The sequence below is a fragment of the Sabethes cyaneus genome, chromosome 1, assembly GCF_943734655.1.
Source record: "Sabethes cyaneus chromosome 1, idSabCyanKW18_F2, whole genome shotgun sequence".
NCBI lineage: Eukaryota > Metazoa > Arthropoda > Insecta > Diptera > Culicidae > Sabethes > Sabethes cyaneus.
The window spans coordinates 74159709-74187074 of NC_071353.1; the positions used below are offsets into that span (position 1 = coordinate 74159709).

At 40.1% G+C, this 27366-nt stretch overlaps 1 protein-coding gene across 1 annotated transcript in view; it reads left to right on the forward strand.

The window, feature by feature from the left end:
* Positions 1–27366, forward strand: part of LOC128745831 (sodium-dependent nutrient amino acid transporter 1) — a 321231-nt gene that overhangs the window by 218535 nt on the left and 75330 nt on the right. Inside the window, exon 7 of the mRNA XM_053842903.1 lies at positions 8081–8270. Coding sequence (XP_053698878.1) covers positions 8081–8270 — 190 coding nt within the window. The remainder of the gene's footprint in view (positions 1–8080; positions 8271–27366) is intronic.

Sequence of the window (27366 nt, forward strand, 5' to 3'; positions counted from 1 at the left end):
ATTACAAATTTTTTATGAATGGTTTAAATTTTTGAAACTAATAGGCGACATAATTTTTTTATGACGTGGAAATCGTTTCAACCATATCTGAACAACAGGTAATAATAAATTTCCAATATACAAATGTCACACACAGATACATACACAACACATATCAAGTCACTGAAACATTGTTCAATTGTTGGGCTGACATAAAAACAAGACCCTCGGCGACTGTGACCGATTTCAAATTTTTCAACCGACTTTCATACCTTTCTAACAGAGTATAAGAAAGGTAAAAGCTGTTCAACCTTGTGTCCTATTAATAAATAACAGTAGTATAATTGTACTATTAAAAAAAATTCTTTGTTATTATTTTGTTCATTTACATGGAAGAAACTATGACAATCCTAATTTAGGTCCATTCCAAAATCAAAAATGGGTCCAATTCAAGATCATGTTGGGTCCATTCAAGATAAAAAAAAAGGCTTTGGCAAAAAACGATATATTTCATAAAAGTTTCATCAATTATACATTTTTAAAGTACTGATAATGTAGAAAAAAGGTGGTACTTTCCAACAAATAGTAACATCACCACATATTATTTATAAATGACGAGTAAATTGAGCAGGAGAGCGAGTGGTGGTGTTAAAAAGTGCTAAATAGGTCCATTCAAGATCAATTACCCTATGCTGGTGAGTCTTCAAAATGGTTTTAAATTATTTAAAATAGTACGGCAGTACAAGTGAGGACGAAGTGGATGATGAAACATCTAATCCGTGCACCCCGAAGAAGTAGCCAACAAAGCGTGAGGTTCAAGCGCTTGAAACTAGAAGGTAGAACCAGCTTCATCGAGCCGTCGTTAATGGCAGCTGCAAATCCTGTGGTGTAGGCTGTTGTAAAAATAAAATAAAAAACACAAGGTTAGATCCAAAAACTTGGCGATTGCTAGCCTTACGCCAGAAACCACCACACCATATGATCAGTTTGAATGTGTGATGGAAAATGCGAAATAGGAACACATCGGTTGCTGCGCATGCGGTTTGACAACATTACGGATATTAGCCAACTTCTCATTTATTTTGGATTTTGGATTCATTTTCCCTCATAAAAAGGTAAGAGGTCCTAATTCATCATAGAAAAAATTCATGCCTCCAAAAATAAATTTCTCGATAAAATTCTCGAGTTAGGAGGAAATTTGTATTTCATTTGCATAGGAGCCCCCCTCCTAAAGTGGAGAAGGGTCTCCATTCACCATGGAAAAATTCTTATCTCCAAAACCACCCACATGTAAAATTTTGTTCCATTTGCTTGATTAGTTCTCGAGTTATGCAGAAATTTTTGTTTCATTTGTATGGGACCCCCCTCTTAGTGGGGGGAGGGATCTCTAACCATCATAAGAACCTTCCCTGGCTCCAAAAACTCCTATATGCAAATTTTCACTCCGATCGGTTCAGTAGTTTTCGATTCTATAAGGAGCATAGGACATACAGAAATCCATTTTTATAGGTATAGACTAGCTGACCCGACAAACTTCGTACTGCCATAAATTAAACTGTGTTGTACATACATCGTGAATCTCGGATGACCTTTGTCACAATCTTGAGTTTTGCAAGTTTCTGGGGAGTTCATGGGTGTTTTAATATACAAATTTTCCTCACAGTAAAGTAGAAAACAACTACCCCCATTGCTTAGCCTGTTAAAATAAAGCGGATAGCATTTAAATATTCGCCATCATTACAAATCATTTCGCCGAATACCATTTTGCGGAACACCAATTCTCGATTGACCATAACACGGAATATAGAATTTCGCAGAATACCATTTCGCGAAAAACCTTACGTGCGATGTACCATTTCACGGAAAATCTTTTCGTAGAAAGTACCATTTCGCAGGGGTGACTCAACTGAAGGAAAGTAATAGAGGTCAGTAGATCTAGGAAAATGAATAAACCTAGATAGAGGTGATCTCTACGGGGGCTGCCCCCCACAGTGGCCGGCGCTTCCGACGACAGGTCACCGGCAACACTCGCGGCCTATGGCCGTCTTGCGCTGAATTATCTAATGTTACTATTGATAGTTTTTGGTGGTCTTGTTATTGATTAATGTTTTATGAAAAAGTCTAAAATTTCTCGAGTTCGATTAGTTTTTGAGTTACGCAAAAATTTCTGTTTTATTTGTATGATAGTCCTTATCCCCCTACCACAGGGGTGAGGGGTCTCAAACCATCATTAAAAAAACATTCTTGTCTCCAAAAACACCCACATGTCAAATTTGGTTCGATTTGCTTGATTAGTTCTCGAGTTATGAGGAAATTCGTGTTTCATTTGTATGGGAGCCCCCCTCCTGAAAAGGTAAGGGGTCCTAATTCATCATAGAAAAATTTCATGTTTCCAAAAACACACACATGCCAAATATGGTTCCATTTAATTAATTAATTCTCGAGTTATGAGGAAATTCGTATTTCATTTGTACAGGACCCCCCCCCCCTCCTAAAGTGGGGAGAGGTTTCAATTCACCATAGAAAAAATTCTTGTCTCCAAAAACACCCACATGTCAAATTTTGTTCCATTTGCTTGATTATTTCTCGAGTTATGAGGAAATTTGTATTTCATGTGTATGGAAGCCCCTCGTTTTAAAAGGGGGAGGGATCATTATTCCCCTCCTAAAGAAGGGAGATGTCTCAATTCACCATAGAAAAAAATTGCCTACAAAAACACCCACATGCTAAATTTGGTTCCATTTGCTTGATTAGTTCTCGAGTTATGAGGAAATTCGTATTTCATTTGTATGGGAGCCCCCCCTCCTAAAAAGATAAGGGGTCTCAATTCATCATAGAAAAAATTCATGCCTCCAAAAACACCCACATGTCAAATATGGTTTCATTTGATTAATTAGTTTTCGAGTTATGAGGAAATTTGTATAGGAGCCCCCCCTCCTAAAGTGGGGTTTCAATTCACCGTACAAAAAATTTTTGTCTCCAAAAACACAAAATTTTGTTCCATTTGCTTGATTAATTCTCGAGTTATGCAGAAATTTGTGTTTCATTTGTATGGGAGCCCCCCCCCCCCTCTTAGTGAGAGGAGGGGTCTCTAACCATCATAAGAACCTTTCCTGGCCCCAAAAACCCCTACATGCAAATTTTCACGCCGATAGTTTTCGATTTTATAAGGAACATGCCCGTCGTAGACACCGAATTACAATCGCAATTAACTCGTTCCTGCCACCCAAGTCGTCCCGGCCCTGAGTCTAGTGCTGGTGAAGGGGGTTTCCAAGCCGCCTTCCATGGCAAGTATCCTATCAGTAACGGTATCCATCGCTCTGACGCATCCTCAATTCCCAGGACATCAACCGTAACAAGTATTGCTGCATCTGCCACCACGAATGTCCTGGTATACTATCAAAACGTTGGAGGAATGAACAGCTGAGTACCAGTTAGCCTTCAGTGATTGCTGTTATGACGTATACGCCCTCACCGAAACCTGGTTGAATCAAAATACGACGACAAGCCAGCTGTTTAACGATTCTTACTCCGTTTACCGATAGGATCGGTTGCGTTCAAATAGTTGTAAAAGTACTGGAGGTGGCGTTTTGTTAGCTGTTCGCTCAGGATTCAAGTCCTGCACAGTTAATCCTCCCAACAGCTCGGCAGTTGAACAATTATGGGTCGCGATTACCACTGTTGACGGAATACTCTATCTCTGCGTAGTTTACATCCCTCCCGATCGAGTCAACGACAAAAACTTGATGGGCAACCATCTTGAAGCTATCAATTGGGTTGTGTCGCAATTAAAGGCTAGAGATAAAATTGTTATTTTGGGTGATTTTAACTTAAGCGCGATCTCTTGGCAGCGTAATTCCCATGGTTCTCTATTCCCGATCGCCTCTTGATCGTCCATAGGCATAGCCCCGCGAAAACTGCTTGATACATATAGCACCGCTGGACTTAAACAGATGAATGGGATTGAAAACGAGAATCATCGGACCCTTGATCGGTGCTTCGTTAGTGACGAGCTGTGCGTAGACTGTACGGTTACAGAAGCTCCGGTACCACTCGTAAAGATCTGCAGGCATCACCCTCCTTTACTAACGCAATTAAAGGTCAGGCCACAGCAACGCTTCCGGGATACTTCCGAAAGCCTCTCATATGAGTTTAGTAAAACCAATTTCAACGGTATGAACGATTTTCTGGGCCACGTTTATTGGGAGGAGGTTCTCCGCGATCACGACGCTGGTCGCTGCATCGGCCATTTCTAGCATACTGGCATATGCTATCGACCAGTTCGTGCCGTCAAGTCAAAGCGCGTACCGCCTAAACCAGCCTGGGCGAACGCTGATCTCAAGCGCCTTAAAACGATTAAACGTGCAGCCCTTAGACGACACAGCAAGTATCGCACTGATGCCACGAGAATAAGATACGTAGAAATAAATATTACCTATAAACAACTCAATGATCACCTGTATAACGCCCATCAGAACAATCTGCAACGCCGTCTCAAGGCAAACCTAAAAAGTTTTTGACGCTACGTGAATGAGCAACGTAAAGAATCGGGATTACCCTCTACGATGTCCAATGGTCTGTTCGAAGCCGACTCCGCCGCTGACATTGCCGACTTGTTCCATTCTCATTTCAATAACGTTTTCACCAATGAACATCTCGAACCGCAGGATGTAGCGAACATGTTCCTCGACTTTCTGTACCATTGTCGTAGTTTGTTATCTCCATTGACATGGTAACGTCAGTTGGAAAAAGACTAAAATCATCCACGGGATATGGCCCTGACGGTATCCCGTCGATCATTCTGAAACGCTGTATGGAGACGCTAGCGGCACCGCTTGCAGCGGTATTCAACCTATCTTTGGCTACAGGAATTTTTCCAAACTGCTGGAAACAGTCATATGTTTTTCCTGTCTTTAAAAAAGGTTGTAAACGAGTAGTCTCGAACTACCGGGGTATAGCTACATTAAGTGCCACTTCTAAACTGTTTGAGTTGATTATTCTCAAGGAGCTTGCCCAGAGATATAATTACTACATCTCGTCGGACCAGCGCGGACTTATGCCTAAACGATCTACAACAACCAACTTGACTTCCTTCACTTCGTTTGTAACACGCCAAATTGAGGATGGTGGTGGTGGTCAAGTGGACGCGATATACACAGACTTATCTGCAGCATTTGATAAAATGAATCATCAAATTGCAATTGCCAAATTTGATCGATTTGGCATGAACGAACATTTGCTACTCTGGCTTCAATCTTACCTATGTGGTCGTAGCAAGTCTGTGAAAATTAGTGATCACATTTCTTCGCCATTTCCTGTTTGTTCCGGTGTTCCACAAGGAAGCCACCTAGGACCGTTTTTATTCCTGCTGTATATGAACGACGTTAATTCCATTTTGAAATGCGCGAAACTCTCATACACTGACGATCTAAAGCTATACCATACGATAAAGCAACCACTGGATATGAGTTTTCTGCAGGAGCAGTTGGAAAACTTCGCTAAATGGTGTCAAATTAACCGATTGTCGCTGAATGTGTCTAAGTGCTCAGTAATCTCATTTGGACGAAAACATTCACTATTCCAATATGACTATGCCTTGGCAGGCGTACGTTTACTGCGTGAATCCACAGTTAAGGATTTGGGAGTTTTAATCGATGCAAAATTAACTTTCAAGGATCACATTTCATACGTGGTGGCAAAAGCTTCTTCACAGCCGGGCTTTTTATTTCGTTTCGCGAAAAAATTTAAGGACATCTACTGCCTGAAAACACTCTATATTGTTCAATTGTGCGATCTGTACTTAAATACGCGTCTCCCGTCTAGTCTCCTTATTACCAGAACGAAATTCAGCGCATCGAAGCTATTCAGCGAAAGTTCATCCGCTTCGCTTTACGTCATCTCAGATGGACGGATCCACGGAACTTACCCAGCTATAAAAACCGTTGCATGCTGATCGGCCTTAAATTACTAGAGGAAAGACGCAATATGGCTAAAGTATGCTTTATTGGCGATCTCCTGCAAGGTAGCGTTGATTGTTCAATACTCCTCAGCATGCTGGATATCAATATACGACGCCGCAATCTACGATATCACTCGTTCCTCAGTATTACTCCAGCTAGGACGAATTATGGTCTACATGAACCAGTGCGCAGTATGTCTCGTCTATTCAATCAATGTTACCATGTGTTTGACTTTAATGTGTCTCGAGAAACAAACAAGTATAATTTTAGACGTGTTTTATGTTAATAATCTAAACAGACGAGTATTGTATATACGTTACTTAGTTATTTCTGTCATTGGGGTGATATTTTACCTGTTGACGTTAATAAAATAAAATAAAAAATAAAATAAACATAAAACAGACAGAAATCCATTTTTTAGGCATAGATTTGTATGGGAGCCCCCCTCTTAGTGGAGGGAGGGGACTTTTGCCATCGAGAGAACCTTCCGTAGCCCCAAAAACCCCTACATGCAAATTTTCACGCCGATCTGTTCAGTAGTTTTTGATTCTAAAAGGAACATAGGGACAGACAGACAGACATAAATCCTTTTTTATATAGGTATAGATATGTATGACAGCATTCCAAGGTCAAGACTAAAAATTTGAGATTAGTCTATTATTTTCGTAATCAAAACTTATCCAACGCGAAATAACCTTTCAATACATTGCAAATGATTAGTTTATATACCTTCAAGATAGCAAGTTGATGCGATTTCTTGTTTGGGTTGGTTTATGCGGGACATTTTTTACAAGCGTTATTTCCGCGTATTTTTGATCGCGAACTTTGAAACCCTGTTTAGGCTAAATAGTTTACTAATATTACCTGTGTTCCATTCTAAGTTATGAATAAATATGTTATGTTCATCATCATTTTGAATTTAGGTCACCAGTTTCTATAAATATAATAAATTTTCACAAATAAACATTTTTGGTTTTTGGCACAATCTCACCCCCGTGGCACAATCTCACCCCGGATGGCGGTACTAGGAATTGCAAAACTAGACTATTGACTATCGTATACAATGTTCTAGACGCCACATCTGAACATGTCCAAGAATAGTCCGGATACCTCTACGGGGAACAGTTTCTGAATTGAACTAAAATACAACATGTGAGATGTGCCATCTCTACCTACTCGGAATTGCAAAATTACTTCATTTGTCGTTATATAAAGTGTCCACGACTATATTGGTCACACTCAGATACGTTCTGGAGCGTTCCGGATACACCTAGGAGAGTAACCAGTTTCTGAGTTGAACCAAAATCCACCATGCGACCCTACTATAAACCAAAAATAACAACAAAAAGCATCTTTTGTACTTACTAATATGTTTATATAAATCACATAAATATTTTAAAACTAGGTGTTAATAAAGTTATTGAAATGACGCTTACAAATATTTACGCACCTGGAAAGAAAAAAAAATGTTATAATTATTGCACGCAATATGTTCTTGTTAATTTTACTGTTGAATAAGGATAACTGATCATTAAAAATATACTCAACTAATAATAGATGATCCTGAGAAATTAAAACATAATTATTGTTACAGTAGAAAAGCTAGGTTACACCGCTAGATGGATTAATTCAGGTTTTTTTATGGGGAATTCGATGCCAGGGTTTCTGTTTACGACAAATAAACAATATTTAACCCTAATTTTATGTAAATATGTATGTAAAATTTAATATCTCTGGATTACTCTGGATAATATCTCTGGATATGTATATACACTTATTCTAGCTGTTAAATTTTATTGCTATTTGGTCGGTGTTAAGTCAGACCGAACCAAGTGACAAAACTCTAATTTCGAGAAAAACGCGTTCAAAGTTTTCTGCTCTGTATGGTTTGAAGCTATCAATCGTTCAAAATCATCTCATAACTCTGGTTGTTTGCAACATTTATGTAGTCTGATTAGAGTAAAATGTAGCTTAGAAATTTCTTGATCGTTTGCTGTCATTAACTCATTTTTTTTAAATTTTGCGACTTGGCTCGGTCTGATTTAACACCGACCATTTATACTATTTATTACTATTCATACTAATTTTATTACTACTATTATTATATACTTATTAATAAACCCCAAATTTGTCTATTTCAGAGATGCAATGATCGTAACATATCTAGATACATTCACTAGTCTACTAGCCGGCATGACAATATTTAGTATACTGGGCAATCTTGCGCATAATCTTGGAATAGAGGATATATCAAAGGTAGTCAAGAGCGGAACCGGATTAGCTTTTATCTCATATCCAGATGCAATTGCTAAATTCGATGTTGTTCCACAGGTATGTATAATGCTCTCTGACGATACAATAACTAGAACCAAGCATACTCTGCAAAAAACGGGTACAAACTTAAACGAAAGTTATATGTAAAACTTGAGTTATGCCATCAAAAATCATATAAAATATCAGATTGACTAAGAAAAAATTGACAGTACATATAGATCGATCTCCCTTGCAGTGACGCTTTATAGGGGAGAGACGTCTACACTCTACAGTGAGCCAAAATTTTCGAGAATTTAAAAGAAATGGATGATCGTAACTAACGAGATCTTCACTCCATTTGAAAGGTATTTCCTTTTAGTAGTCTGAAAAAAAGTTTTAGTCATTTTGGTTATAGGATAAATTAGCTACAACCACAAGTGTAAAGGTATCTTTTTGTCCCAGACAACGAGTACTGAATACTGCAACACATAATTGAGTTCAAATTAACCCCTCTAAGGTCTACATCATTTTTAGCACCGTAAAATTCACTAAAATGGCCATAACTTTTTTATTTTTCAATATTTTTTCACCAAATTTGGGAATTTTGCCGAAAATATTTTCTATTTTCATAATATCTATAGATAATGGTCATATGTTATATGGTCCCGGAGTTATTCCGGAGTTCCTTGGGGGACCGAGATATGGCTTTTTTAGATAAAGTTGCCAAATATCTCAAATTTGTTTGAAATCTGTTGATTTTTGAAAATATATCATCAACTGTGGACATATCAGCTACTTTGCCGCAGTTATGAGCCATCTTCTTCTTCTGTTGGGTACTCTCACCACTGCGTCCATTATTTTGAACTATTGTGGTATGTTTTAGCCCCATTGTCTCTTTTGCTGTACGCCTCAGGCTTACCTATCACTTATTGAAGAAGTGGTAGGCTGGAAGCTGGAGCGAGACAGGTGCCAATCAGGGATGACTTGGTTTATAAACCTTATAGTCCTGATCGGCGACGCAAACCAGATCTCCCTAGGCTCTAGTAGGGCCTTTTTGAGATACTGCAGTCTGCGTCCTATTAGTGCTCCACAATTGCAGAGTAAGTGTTCCGAGGTTTCGCTCTCGGTATTGCACAGGCGACAAATATCATCTTGCACGAAACCGAGATTCCGAAGATGATATTTACTCGGCAATGTCCTGTCACCAGACCGGTAAACGTGCTGAGTTCTCTCTTATTGAGACTCAGCAGCTTCTGAGTAACCTTAATACTAGGCATTATAAATTTCTTTGATTGTTTGAGCGACTGTACAGCCATCCAATTGGCCATAATCATTCGGCTCTCCCATTGTTTCAACCCACTCTTCATCACACAGTCCGAGATACCGCAGAATGGATCCGGACCTGTGAATGGAGAGTTAGAACCACATTTGGCTAGTTCGTCTGCGACTTCATTTCCGTCTATTCCGCAATGACCAGGGACCCAGTACAGGTTTACCGAGTTTACCTGGCTCAGTTGCCGTAAGAGACAAATGCAATCCCAGACAAGTTTTGAGAAACACTTAAAAGCTTTAAGCGCTTTTAGTGCCGCTTGACTGTCAGAGAAAATGCAGATATTGGCATGTCTGTATTTCCTTTTGAGACAGACGTTTGCACATTCTATTATAGCTGCTATCTCAGCCTGGAAAACTGTTGGCCAATCTCCCATTGCTATAGATATTCTAGTTCTGGGGCCGTACACTCCAGCACCCGTTTTGACTCCCACCTTTGATCCGTCGGTATAGAACTTGATTGAACCACTGCGGACGCTAGGTCCCCCCTCGTCCCAGACCGAACGTGATGGTTCGTTCACCGTGTATGGGATGTCGTAGTTGGTTCTAGCTTCCATCCAATCACTGTTCATTTCCGCAACTGGGCCAACAGGTAGAAGTTTCAGGATACTCAAGTGTCCGATTTTATCCCCGTCGAGTATTGTTTTCCATCGTTTAAGTGTTAGGGCGCTTTTCTTAGCCTCTAACTGAACGTGTTGATTCAGAGGTAGCAGGTGGAGAATAGCTTCTAGAGCCTTCGAAGGTGTGCTTTTCATTGCTCCGGTTATGGCCATGCATGCTAATCGTTGAAGTTTGTTTAACTTTTTAATAGCCGTGGCTTCTGAAGTTTTTGGCCACCATACCAACGAAGCATAAGCTATCCTAGGTCTCACAATGGCGGTGTAGACCCACAACACCATTTTTGGTTTGAGACCCCATGTTTTCCCCACCATTTTTGAACATACCCATAGGGCAGTGTTTGCCTTGCTGATTATTGAATCTAAATGTGCGTTCCAAGATAATTTAGCGTCTAGGATTACTCCCAGATATTTAACTGAGACGCTACATTTAATTTCTTCTTTCCCAAGGTGCAGAGACTGTAACTTCAGTTTTCTCTTCCTAGTGAAAGGAACAATGGTTGTTTTTGAAGGATTAATGCCCAGGCCTTCTTTACTACCATTTACCATTGATAAATGAGAAGCATTATCAAACGCCCCTTCGCTGTCGAGAAACGCGCCTAATGCTGTTTCTTTCGTTGAAAGAGACTTTTCAATTTTTGTCACAAGCGTGTGTAGTGCTGTGATTGTAGATTTCCCAGCTTGGTAAGCAAACTGGTGTTTCGATAATGGATATCTGAGCATGTATTCAGACTTAATGTATTCATATAATACCTTCTCCATAATTTTCAACAATACTGATGATAAACTAATTGGTCTGAAGGCTTTTGGATGTGATTTGTCACGTTTTCCTGGTTTTGATATAAATACAACTTTTACCAATCTCCATGTAGACGGAATAGGATTTAGTATCAGACTTGCCTTAAAAATCTCGATTAGAGATGGAATTAGCGCTGATTCTCCATTTTGAATCTGCACTGGGAAAATCCCATCTGCACCTGCCGATCTAAAAGGTTGAAAGGATCTCACTGCGTTTTCCATCCTAGCCCTAGTGAAAGCCATCCCTGCGACTCTGGTTGCAATCTCTTTTGTTCTCTCAGATCCCGAAGAGTTTCTTTGAGAACATCCTATGTCACAATCAGAGTCCGAGCTGGCAGCAGCATGAACTGAGGAAGATCCCGGAAAGTGAGTCCCCATCATTAAGTCTAGTACTTCAGTCGGAGATTTTGTGAACGAACCGTCATCTTTCTTGAGAGTAATGAGTCCCTTCGAATGATCCTTAGCAAGAGGCTTGTTAAGTCTTGCCACAATTGGAGTACTTTCAATGCTTTCACAATTGTGTACCCAAGATTTCCTTTTTGATCGTCTTAGTTCTTTGCTATATTCGGTTAGAGCTCTCTTATATTGAGTCCAGTCCGAAGTAATCTTTGCTCTATTGAACAGTTTTCGCGCCATTTTGCGAAGCCGTTCGAGCCTTCTGTTCCACCAGGGAACATTCCTAGTTGAAGTAACCCTTTTAAGTGGACAATTACTGTTATAAGCAGAGACTATCGTTTGGTTTAAGACCTTTGAGGCCGACTCAAGTTGTTGAACCGACCTAATTCTTGTAGTGAGGTTTTTCGTTTCGAGCTCAAGCGCATACTGATCCCAGTTGGTTTTCCTAGGATCTCGATATGCGACCTGTGACACTAGGCCACCCACCCATTCGAAAATAATGTGCCTATGATCAGACAGCGATGCTTCGTCCGACACGTGCCAGTTCTGTATTTTCTCTGAAATTACTGGACTGCACAGGGTCAGGTCCAAGACTTCCTCCCTGATAGCATTAATGAATGTTGGTTCATTGCCTCTATTAGTAATATCGATATTGTTTGACGACAGAAATTCTAAAAGGCACTCATCTCGATTGTTGATGTCAGTACTTCCCCACAGAGTGTGATGAGCGTTGGCATCACAGCCGATGATAAAGTCTTTGTTGACTTCTCTGCAATATTTTACAAACGCCGCAACCTCTTGAGTGGGAGCCTCAGGACAACCACCAGGAAAATAAGCCGATGCTATGATAATATCGGATTTTCCCCTGGCGGTTGGTACCTCAACTCTGATCGCGACGATGTCTCGTTTAATGAACTCTGTAATGGGAAAACAATTAATATTTGCATTAACCAGGACAGCAGCTCTCGGAGAGTCATGCTTGTCATCATAGTATAACTTACATGTTCTTGTTTGAATACCTTGTATTCTTCCTTTGTAGACCCAGGGCTCTTGAATCAAGGCCAGGTCCACAGCATCTTTGATAAACCTCCTGGAAAGTACGCCCGATGCAGCTTTCGCATGATGGAGGTTTATCTGCAGAACCTTAGTGTTCTGCATTTTTGTGAATTTTCCGCTCACTAGCATTTGAGAGAGACGGATTCCCTGGAGGTTTAGACCTCATGGTGGCAGTTTTCTTACTGCCAGTATCCGAACTCGGTTTGAATCGAGGGGGGGGCTGGCTTCGAGTGGTTTCGCTTTTTCTACGGATCTTACAGGAGTTTCCTGGGCCACTTATGGAGACCACTGTTTTGGTTCCACTCGGCCCTGGCACCGCCATACTGTCAAGATCCATGGGCATGGGAGACTCACCTCGATGAGTCTTCTCTTTACCAGAATCACTGTTGGGAGCCATTTGAGCATTCTCTGGAACCTCCTTTTTGGTTCCAGTAGCTCCATGGATCCCCTGGTTGTTAGGATTCTTGGAGTTTTGAGACTCAGCGCCAGCGGACCCTTGATTCACTTTGACTTCGCTAGTACTGGCCTCAGAGATTTGTGCCTCCATAGGCTGACTTGTGGTTTGACGTTGCCTCGGAGTTGTTTTTCTCAGCCGGGTTTCGCCAAACCGAAAATTTATGATGAAGTCCCTATTCACGAGTTGACGCATAGAAGCTTCATCAATTGTTAGCGACCAATCCGCATGTTTCCCATTGGGATTAGTTCGCTGCAAAATTTAACGTGAAACCGTCAAATTCGCCATTTGTCAGTAACTAGATTCTCATTCTGACTCTCTGAGTCCTCTAATTCTCTCGTTATCGAATGACGCGCTATTTAGGGTTATCAGTTGTTCAAATTAAAAGCTAACCCCGTTAGTTTGCATGAGGAATCGTTCAAACGAACGGGGGTCCACTGTATTTCGGGTTCCGATATCGGTGAATATCGAAGTATCAATATTTTAGTTGCGATATACTCATTACTTAGTATCGGATCGGTCCGATATATTGCGATACCAAATATCGATACTTTGGCTTTCGATTCCCATCCCTAAGATTCAGATCGTTTGATTTTGTTTAGTTTAGGCCACTGATACCACCCAAGTAACCAATAAGCATTTCCAATGCAATTTAAAAGCAAGCCAATAAGCATTTAAGTTGCCTTAAATGCTACTTAAATGCTATTTTGGCAAAATATGCGGCTACTTTACTGCTAGCCCTCTTATAGTGCTGACAATGCTTATTTGCAGCTAGTTACCAACAAGAAGAATTTAAATAGAATTGTGGATGCCAATTTACAACAGTTATGCTTGACCAAACTCGTGACTTTAGTCATGACCTTGAAATGCGGTCAGGCATATATTAATATTTTTTTTTGAAACGATGATTCTACAATTGATGAAGGGACGGTAAGGGAAAGTAATGGAGAAGGATTTTTTCGGGAATGAAGGGGAAGGGTGGAAAGGAGGGGGGGGTAATAGGTAGCTATGGTTAACAAGTTGTCGTTGTGACTCCTGTCTTTTGTCCAATGCTGGAAGGTGCATGGGTCGAATCAAGCTGTAATCAGAGATTATAAAGAGAGGTTAGAGGTTATAATCTCTGATTACAGCTTGGTTCGACCCATGCACCTTCCAGCATTGGACAAAAGACAGGAGTCACAACGACAACTTGTTAACCATAGCTACCTATTACCCCCCCCTCCTTTCCACCCTTCCCCTTCATTCCCGAAAAAATCCTTCTCCATTACTTTCCCTTACCGTCCCTTCATCAATTGTAGAATCATCGTTTCAAAAAAAAATATTAACAGTTATGCAGTCAAAAAGCTGATAAACAACAACCTGCAGTATAAAACGCCAGGGATGCTAATAAATGGTTGATTTACTGCTTATTTTAATGCTTATTGGTTACCTGGGCAGACTTGCAGATTTGTCTGCAAATTCCAGATTTTTGGAACGGTCTTGCAGATCATTATAAATTTGCATATATTTGCAGTTTTGACGTAGGACTACGTCTTACGGCAAGTTTTGAGATAGCCCAAGCAGCACTTGCAACATCTTCCATGTTGCTATTTAGTCTTGTTTAAATTGCAAAAAACTTCACCGGTTACAGTATTGAAACACGCAACAAATAAGCAACTTCATGTTATTAATACGTTAGATTCAGGTTATCCAATACTTATACTGGCTGTCACAAATATATTAGTCTATATCTAGTAACATGAAACTTCATCACAACATCGTGTTATTATAATGTCATTGCTAAACAATAATGTCACATGATGTTGCATCATGTTGATTACGGCATATTTTTAAATAAAATGTAACCAAACAAATACAATCAATGTAACATCATATTCCGCCATATTTTTATGAAAAAATATTTTTCAACGAAGAAATGTTTTTATTTTAACAATAATTACACGAACATTCATCAGGAATCCATGGCATTTACTAAAATATTTTTTGATTACAGTATCTAGTTCGATTTTACACCGCTTTTTTCCATCGTAAACGAATTCTTAATCTGGCTGGTTTAATTCTTTAAACTTGAAAATTAACAAATTAATAACTTTCACGAGGCGCATCAAATAATACAAAGCAAAATTATATTTTGCACGATAAATTTTGAATGGCATGAAGATTAGCTCATAATAGGCCCAAAAAACTAAAGTTTTGTTTCGCATTAAAGATATTAATGTAAATAATTTTCGTCTTGGAGACCAGAGAGAAAATTTGCTTCCCGCTAAACATAATTCGCGATTACAAAGTTGCTCATAATTGTTTGGTTTTTGTCCGAGGAAAAAAGAGAAGAAAGTATTTTTGTTTTTGTTTTCACGCAAGTTTTGACAACGCGACATATCACATATAGGATTTCGTGTGAGTGTGAACAGACTTAAAAGTCTCTTTTAGTATCGTAGTCGCAAGCTTTGATAACGCGACATAGGATTTCGTGTGAGTGCGAACAGGCTTAAAATCTCTTTTAGTATCGTAGTCGCGAATACTTGCTTGTATGTAGATAACGCGCATTGATTTTTGTGCGAGAAAAAAAGAGAAGGAAGTATTTTTGTTTTTGTCTTCACGCGAGTTTTGACAACGCGGCATAGGATTTCGTGGGAGTGCGAACAGGCTTAAAATCTCTTAATATCGTAGTCGCGAATGGATAGATAATGCGCATTGATGTTTCATAAAACATATGTGTAACAATTGGTTGCATATAGGCTCCACCTCTTGCGCTTTTTCAATCACATAACAGTTCGATAAAGGTAACTGATGCGAACTTTTACCATACTTGAATGTTTCAATTATAGTTGCGTAACCCTTCATACAACAAATGGTGCTGCTTGGGAGGGTGTCATTCCAAAAAATCGAAAAATGCGTGCGTCACGAAAAATGAAAGATTTTGAGCGCTAATAGCTCTGCGGTTTTCCGACCGATTTTCAATATTCTTACACCAATCGATCGGAAAATCTTCTAAGAATTGACCCAAATGAAGAAAAGTATGGATTCTTGATGATGAACTGTTGAAAAATCGAAAATAGTGAACCTATGTTTTACCAGAATTCTCGCTTCATGATTGGTTGGAAGATTCTTTGCGATGATCTATACCTATACCAATTTGATATCTGTGCTTGGAAAGTAAGCCAAAACAAGTGACAAAGCTTCCTCATTTCAACAAGATTTTTTAACACCGCGGTTAAACCTAGACCATTTTAATGTCCTTGCTTGGGAAGTACGCCAGAGAGAGTGACAAAGCCCCCTCGAGCCAACAGATTTCTTATGAACGCGAATAAACCTACTCCAATTTGATGTCTGTGTTAGGTAAGTGTGCCAGAAAAAATGACACAAGTTCGTTGTCCCAACAGATCGCAAATTCTTTACTGCGAGACGACTAAACCTCGGCGAATTTGATATGTGTGTTGGAAAAATGTGCTACAGCTGTAATGTTCGGTTATAATACGACTCTGTATGAATACGCATGCTTACCGTTTCATTAGAAGTGTAGTGAAAAGATGTGCTGTTGATAAAATAGGATTGAATTGGTAAACTCCCTTCAACGTGGAGAACCATGGGTAATAAAAACAATCTTTAATTTCAGTAAGGTAGCAGGAAAGCAATAGTTTGTGTTCTTGATTTTGTTAAATTGTTTTCAAATGCACAATCTTTTGAGAATTGAACGTATGCTATATTACTACTTTGATAAATGTAACATGCAACGCATGTTGCATGTATATATGTTGCATATAGCATATATACATGAAGAATCGAATGATTACAAGCATGAATACATGCTACTATCACTACAAAGAGATTTACGTAGTCCTGCGTCACCTATATATGCGGTCGTGTCTTGTACACAACCCCTCTGATTTTTATGACTTTTATTGTTTTGGTACAGATTTTGTTCGAAGCTCTTTAAACTTTCACAGACTTCATAAAAAAGTGTGCAGATTTTTGCAGATTATTTTCAAACCAGAAAATTCGTGTAGCCTGAAAACTGCTCGATTTTTTCGATTTTCGAGCGGTTCCAGACATTTGTTTAGAAAATATGGCATCTCTGGTTTAGGCTATACGAACGAAAACTGAAGGTTGCAAATATAAATTTGTAATTTTCTTATTGTCAATTGCAAGGAAAATTGTACCATCCAAAGTGCGATATCGCTCATGAAAGTGCTATTTTGCATTAAATCGTTTCGGTATCTTCGGCGCACTTATTGCTTGGAAGATAACGAAAAAGTGCGCCGAAGATACCGAAACGATTTAATGCAAAATAGCACTTTTATGAGCGATATCGCACTTTGGATGGTACAATTTTCCTTGCAATTGACAATACCTAGAATCGGAAACTTCAACGACAGCGCGTGTCATCTCTTGTCACTTGTTATCAGAGATGCCATATTTTCTAAAAAAATGTCTGGAACTGCTCGAAAACCGAAAAAATCTATCAGTTTTCCTGCTACTCGAATTTTCTGGTTTGAAAATAATCTGCGAAAATCTGCACACTTTTTTAGGAAGTCTGTGAAAGTTTAAAGAGCTTCGAACAAAAATCTGCACCAAAACAATAAAAGTCATAAAAACTGCAAATATCTGCAATTTTATAATGATCTGCAAGACCGTTCCAAAAATCTGGAATTTGCAGACAAATCTGCAAGTTTGGTATCCCTGCTTGTTATGACATAAATAGGGCGAAAAACGAAGAAGATGAACCGGTTCTGAATGTCAAATTCAGCCGGCGCCATATTGATTCTGTTCGATTTCTGCCAGGCATCCGACTTTTTCGTAAGGGGCCGTGCACTAATTACGTAAGGCATAATGGGGGGAGGGGGGGGGGGTTCCACAAAATCTTACAAAATCTTATTTGGGGGAGTGGGGGGCTTAATCATTTCTTACGTAAGATTTTCGTACACGAAAAAATTATGATAAATTCAAATTTTTTAATAGCAACTCATGCTACTTGTTACAATTTTTTTTAATTGATGAGTTAAGTTGTGAAGTGTCAAAATCCTTCATGCTATAAGGAAATGCGTAGCAACTTGCTGAGTATTTTACCCTTGCCCACTCAGGGAAACATCAGGCGACCTACTTGTTCCAGAGCCATCTGATGTTATCGGTTTATGCTATTATTCCAATATATTCGGTTGCAATTGCCTATCCCAATCCCGCAAGGCAGCCGCAAAATCCCTTATGATATCACTACAAACATTACAGCTAATGTATAGCTGTATCAAGGGAACAAGCGCTTGATAAGCTACTGTACAACAAAAATGTTTCTTGGGATGTAAGACCATGTCGTGTGTCATCTAAAAGAGGCAAAGAAGTTCTTTGTATGCTACTGCACGAGGACACGTGTTCAGAAGATGTAGAGTGGATCAATGCAAATTCTGGCTTCAGTTTTCAGAAGGTCGCATAATGCATGCAAAAGGGTTGATTATGCGACCTTTTGAAAACTAAAGCCAGAATTATGTGTATGCTAGTGAGTTTCTGAACATATACCAACATCTATTGACAACCTCATTGCTGAAATACGTTCGGTTCGTGAGTGGGCTATGAAGGGATTTACAACAGATTTGATTTTGCGTGTTTTTTATGAATTTGTTTGAAACTTGGTTTTTAAGAACTTGTTTGAACTTTGTTGACTGTTTCAATATTCTTTCAATGTCTAACATTTTAAATAAAACGTGCATTGTGATGTTTCAAAAAATCTTACTAAGATTTTTTACGGGGGGGGGAGGGGGGATTGGCAGAATCTTACAAAATCTTATATAGGGGGAGGGGGGGTTCAAAAATGAAGAAAAAGCCCTTACGTAATTATTGCACGGCCCCTAAGCGGGTTATATTGTCAATTGCAAGGAAAATTGTACCATCCAAAGTGCGATATCGCTCATAAAGTGCTATTTTACATTAAATCGTTTCGGTATCTTCGGCGCACTTATTGCTTGGAAGATAACGAAAAAGTGCAATTTTCCTTGCAATTGACAATATTTATGATGATGAACAATATAGTTCACTCTTCTACAATCCTGAAAACACGAACGCCATAGTGGCATAAAAGGTTACCAATGTACACCGTAAATTCGACACGTCTATCGGAAACAATTCAACCTTCAGTATAGACACATTCCGCGGGCCGTTATGTTATACCAACCAGACATTTTATAAAAGTTGCTTTTAGCATTGTTGATTATTTTTCCATGATTGGGCAATGTTTGAACCTTTCAAAACTGCCAACTGGTATTCTAGTATTTTCGGAAGTTATATAAAACGTGTGTCGAAAGTAAATGAAACATACAAGAAATAAATGATTTTTTGTCATATTTTTGAAAACGCTTCTACAGAGCGCTAAAACATTTCATAATATCACTTGTTTTCGACCAACTTACAAAGGAATATATGCTGAATCCATTCCAAAAATAGTTTGAATGTAATTTTGCAGTTATTTTGTATTTCAAGTGGATGAAATAAGGCCATTTTTTGCGTTGTAACGTCACGAAAAAGGCGTAGTTTTTCGCTTTCACAGAAAAGTGCTATTTCGAACAATCTAATAATCCGTATTCTCTTTGTACTCAAAAATACCTTCAAAACGGTGCCTAAAGAATGAAGATAAGGTAACTAGAACCTAAATTACAACTGATTGAGGCTCGCGTTGTAACGTCACGGCGGGCAGCCGGACGGATTCAAAACAAGTGAGACATAAGTAATAGCATCGAAACCTTAAGACATAGCATAATAGTCGCTTCAGAAAAGGTTGTTAATTTAAAAAGCACTTTTTAGTGATGAAAAAAAATTCGAACATTAGGATGTCCCTAAGCAGATACAAAAAATATTTGCTCTATTTTAAGTCAGGAATGATTGCTGTCTATAAAAAATTTGTAGAAAACCAAATTTCAAGAAACGTTGAATACTGAAGATTTGTATTTCTTACTCGAAGAAAGTTATAGAGCCAAACTCTTAGGGACACCCTTAAAAATAGATTTTTTTCGATCTAGCTCTTTAATAACGCTTCGCATGCCTTTTAAATGTTCTAAAAAATCGGTAATCGAATTAAATTGCACATTTTCGTCGACAGTAGAGATACATCTTCTTCCCTTTAGGAGCTATCCCATGTTTTCTGACGTAGGACTACGTCTTGCAGGAAGGTAGCTGGTATAGGGGGTAATTCCAAAAAATCTTTCTCGTAAAGTGGTCAGGTTTTACACGCTAATAGCTTAGTGGTTTCCTGAACGATTTTCAACATTCTTACACCAATCGATTGGAAAACCTTCTAAGAATTTTCCCAAATGAAGAAAAGTATGGTTTCTTGATGTTGAACTTTTGAAAAATTGAAAATAATGAACCTATATTTAACCAGATTTCTCGTTTCGTGATTGGTTGGAACACTCTTTACGATGATCTAAACCTATACCAATTTAATATCTGTGCTTGGGAAGTAAGCCAAAACAAGTAACAAAGTTTCCTCATTTCGTCAAGATTTCTTAACATCGCGATTAAACCTAGACCATTTTGATGTCCTTGCTTGGGAAGTACGCCAGAAAGAGTGACAGAAAAAAATCAGAGGGGTTGTGTACAAGACACGACTGCATATATAGGTGACGCAGGACTACGTAAGTCTCTTTGTAGTGATAGTAGCATGTATTCATGCTTGTAATCATTCGATTCTTCATGTATACATGCTATATGCAACATATATACATGCTACATACGTTGTATGAAACATTTATCAAAGTAGTAACATTGCATACGTTCAATTCTCAAAAGATTGTGCATTTGAAAACAATTTAACAAAATCAAGAACACAAACTATTGCTTTCCTGCTACCTTACTGAAATTAAAGATTGTTTTTATTATCCATGGTTTCCCACATTGGAGGGATTTTACCAATTCAATCCTATTTTATCAACAGCACATCTTTTAGCTACACTTCTAATGAAACGGCAAGCATGCGTATTCATACAGAGTCGTATTATAACCGAACACTACAGCTGTAGCACATTTTTCCAACTTACTTACTTAGGTGGCTTGCCGTCTTAAGACAAAGCCTGTTGAACAAAATTTCTCCATGTAACTCGGTTGAGGGCTACCGCTCTCCAATTCCTCGGACACCGAGTACTCTCCGCCAGATCTCGCTCCACCTGGTCTAACCATCTTGCTCGCTGCGCTCCTGGTCGTCTTGTTCCTACCGGATTTGAGGCGAACACCATCTTTGCAGGGTAGTTATCCGACATTCTTGCAACATGCCCTGCCCATCGCATCCGTCCAGCTTTAGCCACCTTCTGGATACTGGGTTCGCCATAGAGCTGTGCGAGTTCATGGTTCATCCTCCGCCTCCATACTCCGTTCTCCTGTACGCCGCCGAAGATCGTTCTTAGCACTCGTCGTTCGAAAACTCCGTACAGTACAGGGTGCACTTTGTACGGGGACTTAGTCTGCTCGACCGCAATTGCTTGTGGAGCCCATAGTAAGCACGACTTCCGCTGATAATACGCCTCCGAATCTCACGGCTGGTATCATTGTCCGCCGTTACCAGTGAGCCAAGGTAGACAAATTCATCGACTACCTCAAACTCATCGCCGTCGATCAATATACTACTGCCCAAGCGGTGTCGTTCGGCCTCGGTTCCGCTGGCCAGCATGTACTTTGTTTTAGACGTATTTACCTTTAACCCAATCTTTTCTGCTTCGCGCTTTAGTCTGGTGTACTGTTCAGCCACCGCCACAGATGTTCTGCCGATAATATCCATGTCATCGGCAAAGCAGACGGATTGACTAGATTTGTTGAATATCGTGCCCCGCGTGTTGATATCTGCTCGGTTCATAACACCTTGTAGCGCTATGTTGAACAGCAGGCATGAAAGACCATCACCTTGACGAAGCCCTCTGTGTGATTCGAATGAACTTGACAATCCACCCAAAATCCGAACACAGCACTGCGTACCATCCATCGTAGATTTAATCAGTTTGATGAGCTTCCTGGGGAAGCTGTTCTCGTCCATGATTTTCCATAGCTCTTTCCGGTCGATGGTATCATATGCGGCTTTGAAGTCAACGAATGAATGATGCGTGGGAACTCTGTATTCACGGCCCTTTTGGAGGATTTGCCGCAGTGTAAATATTTGATCCGTTGTAGACCGACCTTCGACGAAGCCGGCTTGATAAGTTCCCACAAATCTATTCGCAATTGGTGATAGACGGCGGAAAATGATTTGGGACAGCACTTTATAAGCGGCATTGAGAACAGTGATCGCTCGATAGTTCTCACAGTCCAACTTGTCGCCCTTTTTGTAGATCGGGCAGATAACCCCATCTTTCCACTCCTCCGGTAGCTGTTCCGTATCCCAAATTCTAACAATTAGTCGGTGCAGACAAACGGCCAGCTTTTCTGGTCCTATTTTAATAAGCTCCGCTCCGATGCCATCTTTTCCAGCTGACTTGTTGTTCCTTAGCTGCATGATGGCCTCCTTAACTTCGCCTATCGTTGGGGTTGGCACCTCTTCCCCGTTTGTTGCACCGTCGAAATTGCTTTCTTCGCCGTCATGGATTTCCGCCTGGGCGTCATTCAGGTGTTCGTCGAAGTGCTGCTTCCACCTATTCGTCACCTCACGATCGTCCGTCAGAATACTGCCAGTCTTATCCCGACACATTTCGGCTCGCGGCACAAAGCCTTTGCGGGATCCGTTCAGTTTCTGGTAGAACTTCCGCGTTTCCTGAGAACGATGCAGCCGCTCCAACTCTGCATATTCCTGCTCTTCCAGGTTGCGCTTTTTCTCCCGAAAGATTTGGTTTCACTGCATCTTCTTCTGTTTGTGTCTTTCCACGTTCTGACGTGTGGCATCTTGGCCGCCCGCGCAGAGTTCTCCTCATCCATTACCCTCCTACATTCATCGTCAAACCAATCGTTCCGCTGATTCCGGGCCACATGCCCGATGGAGCTCTCCGCTACACTGCTGATGGCTTTTTGATAGTGTTCCAACAGTCCTCGAGAGGGGCTTCGTCCAGCTCGTCCTCTTCCGGCAGTGCAGCTTCGAGTGAATGCGCGTAGTTTGCGGCGACGTCTGGCTGCTTCAGCCGCGCGAGATCTAACCGAGGCTGGCGTCGGTACCGAATGTTGTTCACAACGGAGAGTCTTGGGCGCATCTTAACCATCACTAGGTAGTGGTCCGAGTCAACGTTAGCCCTTCGATAGGATCTGACGTCGATAATGTCTGAGAAGTGCCGACTGTCGATCAAAACGTGGTCGATCTGTGATTCTGTCTGATTTGGTGACCTCCAGGTGTACTTATGGTGGATTCTGTGCTGGAAAAAGGTACTACGTACGGCTATATTCTTGGAGGCGGCAAAGTCGATAAGTCTTAGGCCCATTTCATTGGTTCGCTGGTGTGCACTGAACCTTCCAATCACCGGTTTGTATTCCTCCTCCTGGCCGACCTGAGCATTGAAATCCCCGATGACGATCTTGATATCATGTTTTGGGCATCGGTCGTATTCACTCTCCAACTGCGCGTAGAATTCATCCTTGTCGTCATCGGTACTTCTGAGGTGAGGGCTGTGCACGTTGATGATGCTTATGTTGAAGAATCGGCCCTTGATTCTCAACCTGCACATTCGAGGATTGATTGGCCACCACCCAATCAGCCGTTTCCGCATCTCGCCCATCACTATGAAAGCTGTACCCAGCTCGTGTGTGTTGCCGCAGCTCTGGTAGATGGTATGTCCATCTCTGAACGTACGTACCGTTGAGCTCTTCCAGCACACCTCCTGCAGCGCTACGACGTCGAATTTGCGGCTCTTCAATACGTCGGAGAGCACTCGAGTGCTCCCTTGGAAGTTGAGAGATCGGCAGTTCCACGTCCCGAGTTTCCAATCTATAGTCCTTTTTCGTCGCGTGGGTCTATTCCGATTGTTCCAGTAAGAATATATTTGTTCTTCGTTCCATGCTTTAGTATTTTTCGTGGTGACGGCTTGCAAAGCCTGCTACACCAACCCCCTGTTTCGCCGGAGGGCCAACGAAGCTCGAAAGAGCCCTCCTTTCCTGTCAGCATACGACCTTGGCTTCCACCGGGGTTGGTTACCCGATCTCCACCAAAGTTGCTCGTATCCCGGCTGGTACTACGAGGCGGTAGGAATAGGAGTTGCTGAATAAGAGGCTATGAACCACTGTAGGGTCTATTTTATGCCTACACGTGCACAAGGCACCGACGGTACGCATTATTTAGCCGTTTACCAGCCAACATTACATTTTTTACATTTTTCCAACACAGATATCAAATTCGCCGAGGTTTAATCGTCTCGCAGTAAAGAATTTGCGATCTGTTGGGACGACGAGCTTGTGTCATTTTTCTGGCACACTTCCCTAACACAGACATCAAATTGGTTTAGGTTTAATCGCGTTCGTAAGAAATCTGTTGGCACGAGGGGGCTTTGTCACTCTCTCTGGCGTACTTTCCAAGCAAGGACATCAAAATGGTCTAGGTTGAACCGCGGTGTTAAGAAATCTTGTTGAAATGAGGAAACTTTATTTCTTGTTTTGGCTTACTTCCCAAGCACAGATATCAAATTGGTATAGGTTTAGATCATCGTAAAAAATCTTCCAACCAATCACGTAGCGAGACTTCTGGTAAAACATCAAGAATCCATACTTTTCTTCATTTGGGTCAATTCTAAGAAGATTTTCCGATCGATTGGTGTAAGAATATTGAAAATCGATCGGAAAACCGCTGAGCAATTTGCGCTCAAAACCTTTCATTTTTCGTGACGCTCGCATTTTTCGATTTTTTGGAATGACACCCTTCTCAAAACTTGCCGTAAGACGTAGTCCTACGTCAAAATGACACAAGTTCGTTGTCCCAACAGATCGCAAATTCTTTACTGCGAGACGATTAAACCTAGGCAAATTTGATATCTGTCTTGGAAAAATGTGCTACAGTTGTAGTGTTCGGTTATAATATGACTCTGTATGAATACGCATGCTTGCCGTTTCATTTGAAGTGTAGTGAACAGATGTGCTGTTGATAAAATAGGATTGAATTGGTAAAATCCCTTCAACGTGTGGAACCATGGGTAATAAAAACAATCTTTAATTTCTGTAAGGTAGCAGGAAAGCAATAGTTTGTGTTCTTGATTTTGTTAAATTATTTCCAAATGCACATAGAAATAACTCTTAAATCTTTTGAGAATTTAACGTATACAATGTTACTACAGGAATCCCCCGAATAACGCGATGGGTGGTGATGTACGCCCATCGCGATATCTTAGCAGTACATTAACCAATAAAGTTGACTTTTGGTAGTAGACTTGGTTGTACCACATATTAACAATGTACCAAAAATCAACTTTATTGGTTAATGGACAACTAAGAAACCTCCATGGGCGTACACCACCACCAACCGCGTTAATCGGGGGACTGCTGTACTTTGATAAATGTTACATGCAACGCATGTAGCATGTATATATGTTGCATATAGCATGCATACATGAAGAATCGGTTGATTACAAGCATGGATACATATGCTACTATCACTACAAAGAGACTTACGTAGTCCTGCGTCACCTGTATATGCGGTCGTGTCTTGTGTTTTGTATTTTTTTTTTATTTGTACAAGTGAGATTAGCTACTCATAGCTGCTCTCCCCCGAGATGCACCCCCTTAATAATTATATGTAAAAATAAAAAAGCCAGTGATAGCTTCTAAAGGGGAAAAGATAGAGCTCTACTATTTTCGACGAAAATGTGCAGTTTATTTAGATTATCATTTTTTTAGAACATTTGCAAGGCATACGATGCGTTATAAAAGAGCTAGATCGAAAAAAACTATCACTATTTAAGAGTGTCCCTAAGAGTTTGGCTCTACAACTTTCTTCATGTAAGAGATACAAATCCTCAGTATTGAACGAAGTTTCTTGAAATTCGGTTTTCTACATATTTTCTATAGATATCAATCATTTCTGACTTAAAACAGAGAAAATATTTTTGTATCTACTATGGGACACCCTAATGCCCGAATATTTTTTCACCACTAGAAAATGCTTTTGAAATGAAGAAACTATTATGCTATGTCTTAAGGTTTCGATGCTATTACTCATGTCTCACTTTCTTAGAATCCCTCGTACTGCGCGACGTAATTTGTGAACAACCCCAAAATTACGTAAAAAAGGGGACGACAAATTAACAACACGTTTTTGGATTATCCCTTAAGTAGAGTGACTATATACAGAGTGGCGCCAAGTCATCCCAAATGTATGCAATGCGGTTTATCCTAGGTTTTTCTTTCTCTTTCCTGCATACGCGTTGGATAGGTTGTCTGCTCGATTGGAATGACACTGACAGATAATTATCATTCCAATTTTGACATTGTCGCCACTCTGTATATAGTCACTCTACCCTTAAGTACAGAAGGCGACAACAGCGATAATTAACGAATATGAACTGGACAGATTTTTCGTGACGTCACAACGGAGCTACGACCCTCTCTGTGTAAAGCAGAGCGTTGTAACGTCACGAAAAGTAAAGGCTGTTTAAAAATTAACTTCACTAATTATCGAAATTCTAAACATGGCAAGCAAGTTGTTCAGTATTCATCTCTTATCAGATCATTGAAGAAAGTATTTGGATAAAATTTGAAAGAGAGCAGAATTTTCATGTTTTTACCAGAAGAACCAAAAGACGAATTTCTGACGCGTTGTAACGTCACGCTACATATTTGCATTCCAAAACAATCTAGGGAGAGCAAATGCTATTAATTTGTTCACTTTCAATTGGAAATTTTATGCTCTTTCCAAAAACAATATTTGGGGGTTTCTCGACGATTTTCCCAGCTGAAACCCAAATGCTGTGCAAAGAAGAGTCAACACGCTGTTACGTCACGGCGGAAAGTGTCATAGAGTTTAGCCAATTCTAGACAGAATTAACAAAAGGGCGAAAATCGCAAACGTAAACAAAACGGGAAAGGACCAGCATTAGAAAATCAGCTCTCCCTCGGTTTGCTCGCGCTTGTGACATTCGCCGTTTTGTTGTTTCTATCTTTAATTCACGACTAAGAAGCTCTATCATCCCTTTTGCACTTATGAAATAGACCAAATCATCATGCCGTCGATTGACAGATACTATAGCGCCTTTGTTTATATTTTGGACTATTTTCTTTTTCATTTATTTCGAAAGTGGTGTGTGTTTAACGTTTCGCAGGTATAATGCCTATTCTAATTCAGTTTTGCTGCTTTGTAAACAACAAACATATCAACAACAACTGAATCTTTGCTGGATTCTGGTGTTTGATATGTAAACAAGGGAACCAGCATAGTATGGATAGTAACACAATTAAATTTTATATCTAACGTTACTGTTGGCGCGAAAATGGGAACTACTACCCTACTCGGCACGAAGGCAAGCAACACGGACGGTGTCTACCAACAAAGGAGTTATCTCGCTTTATAAACCTCGCTATAGCTCCTTTGAATATCTTCTGGGTTTCTGTCTATTGTCATGTATTATGCGATCAATTATAAAAGTCAACCCCA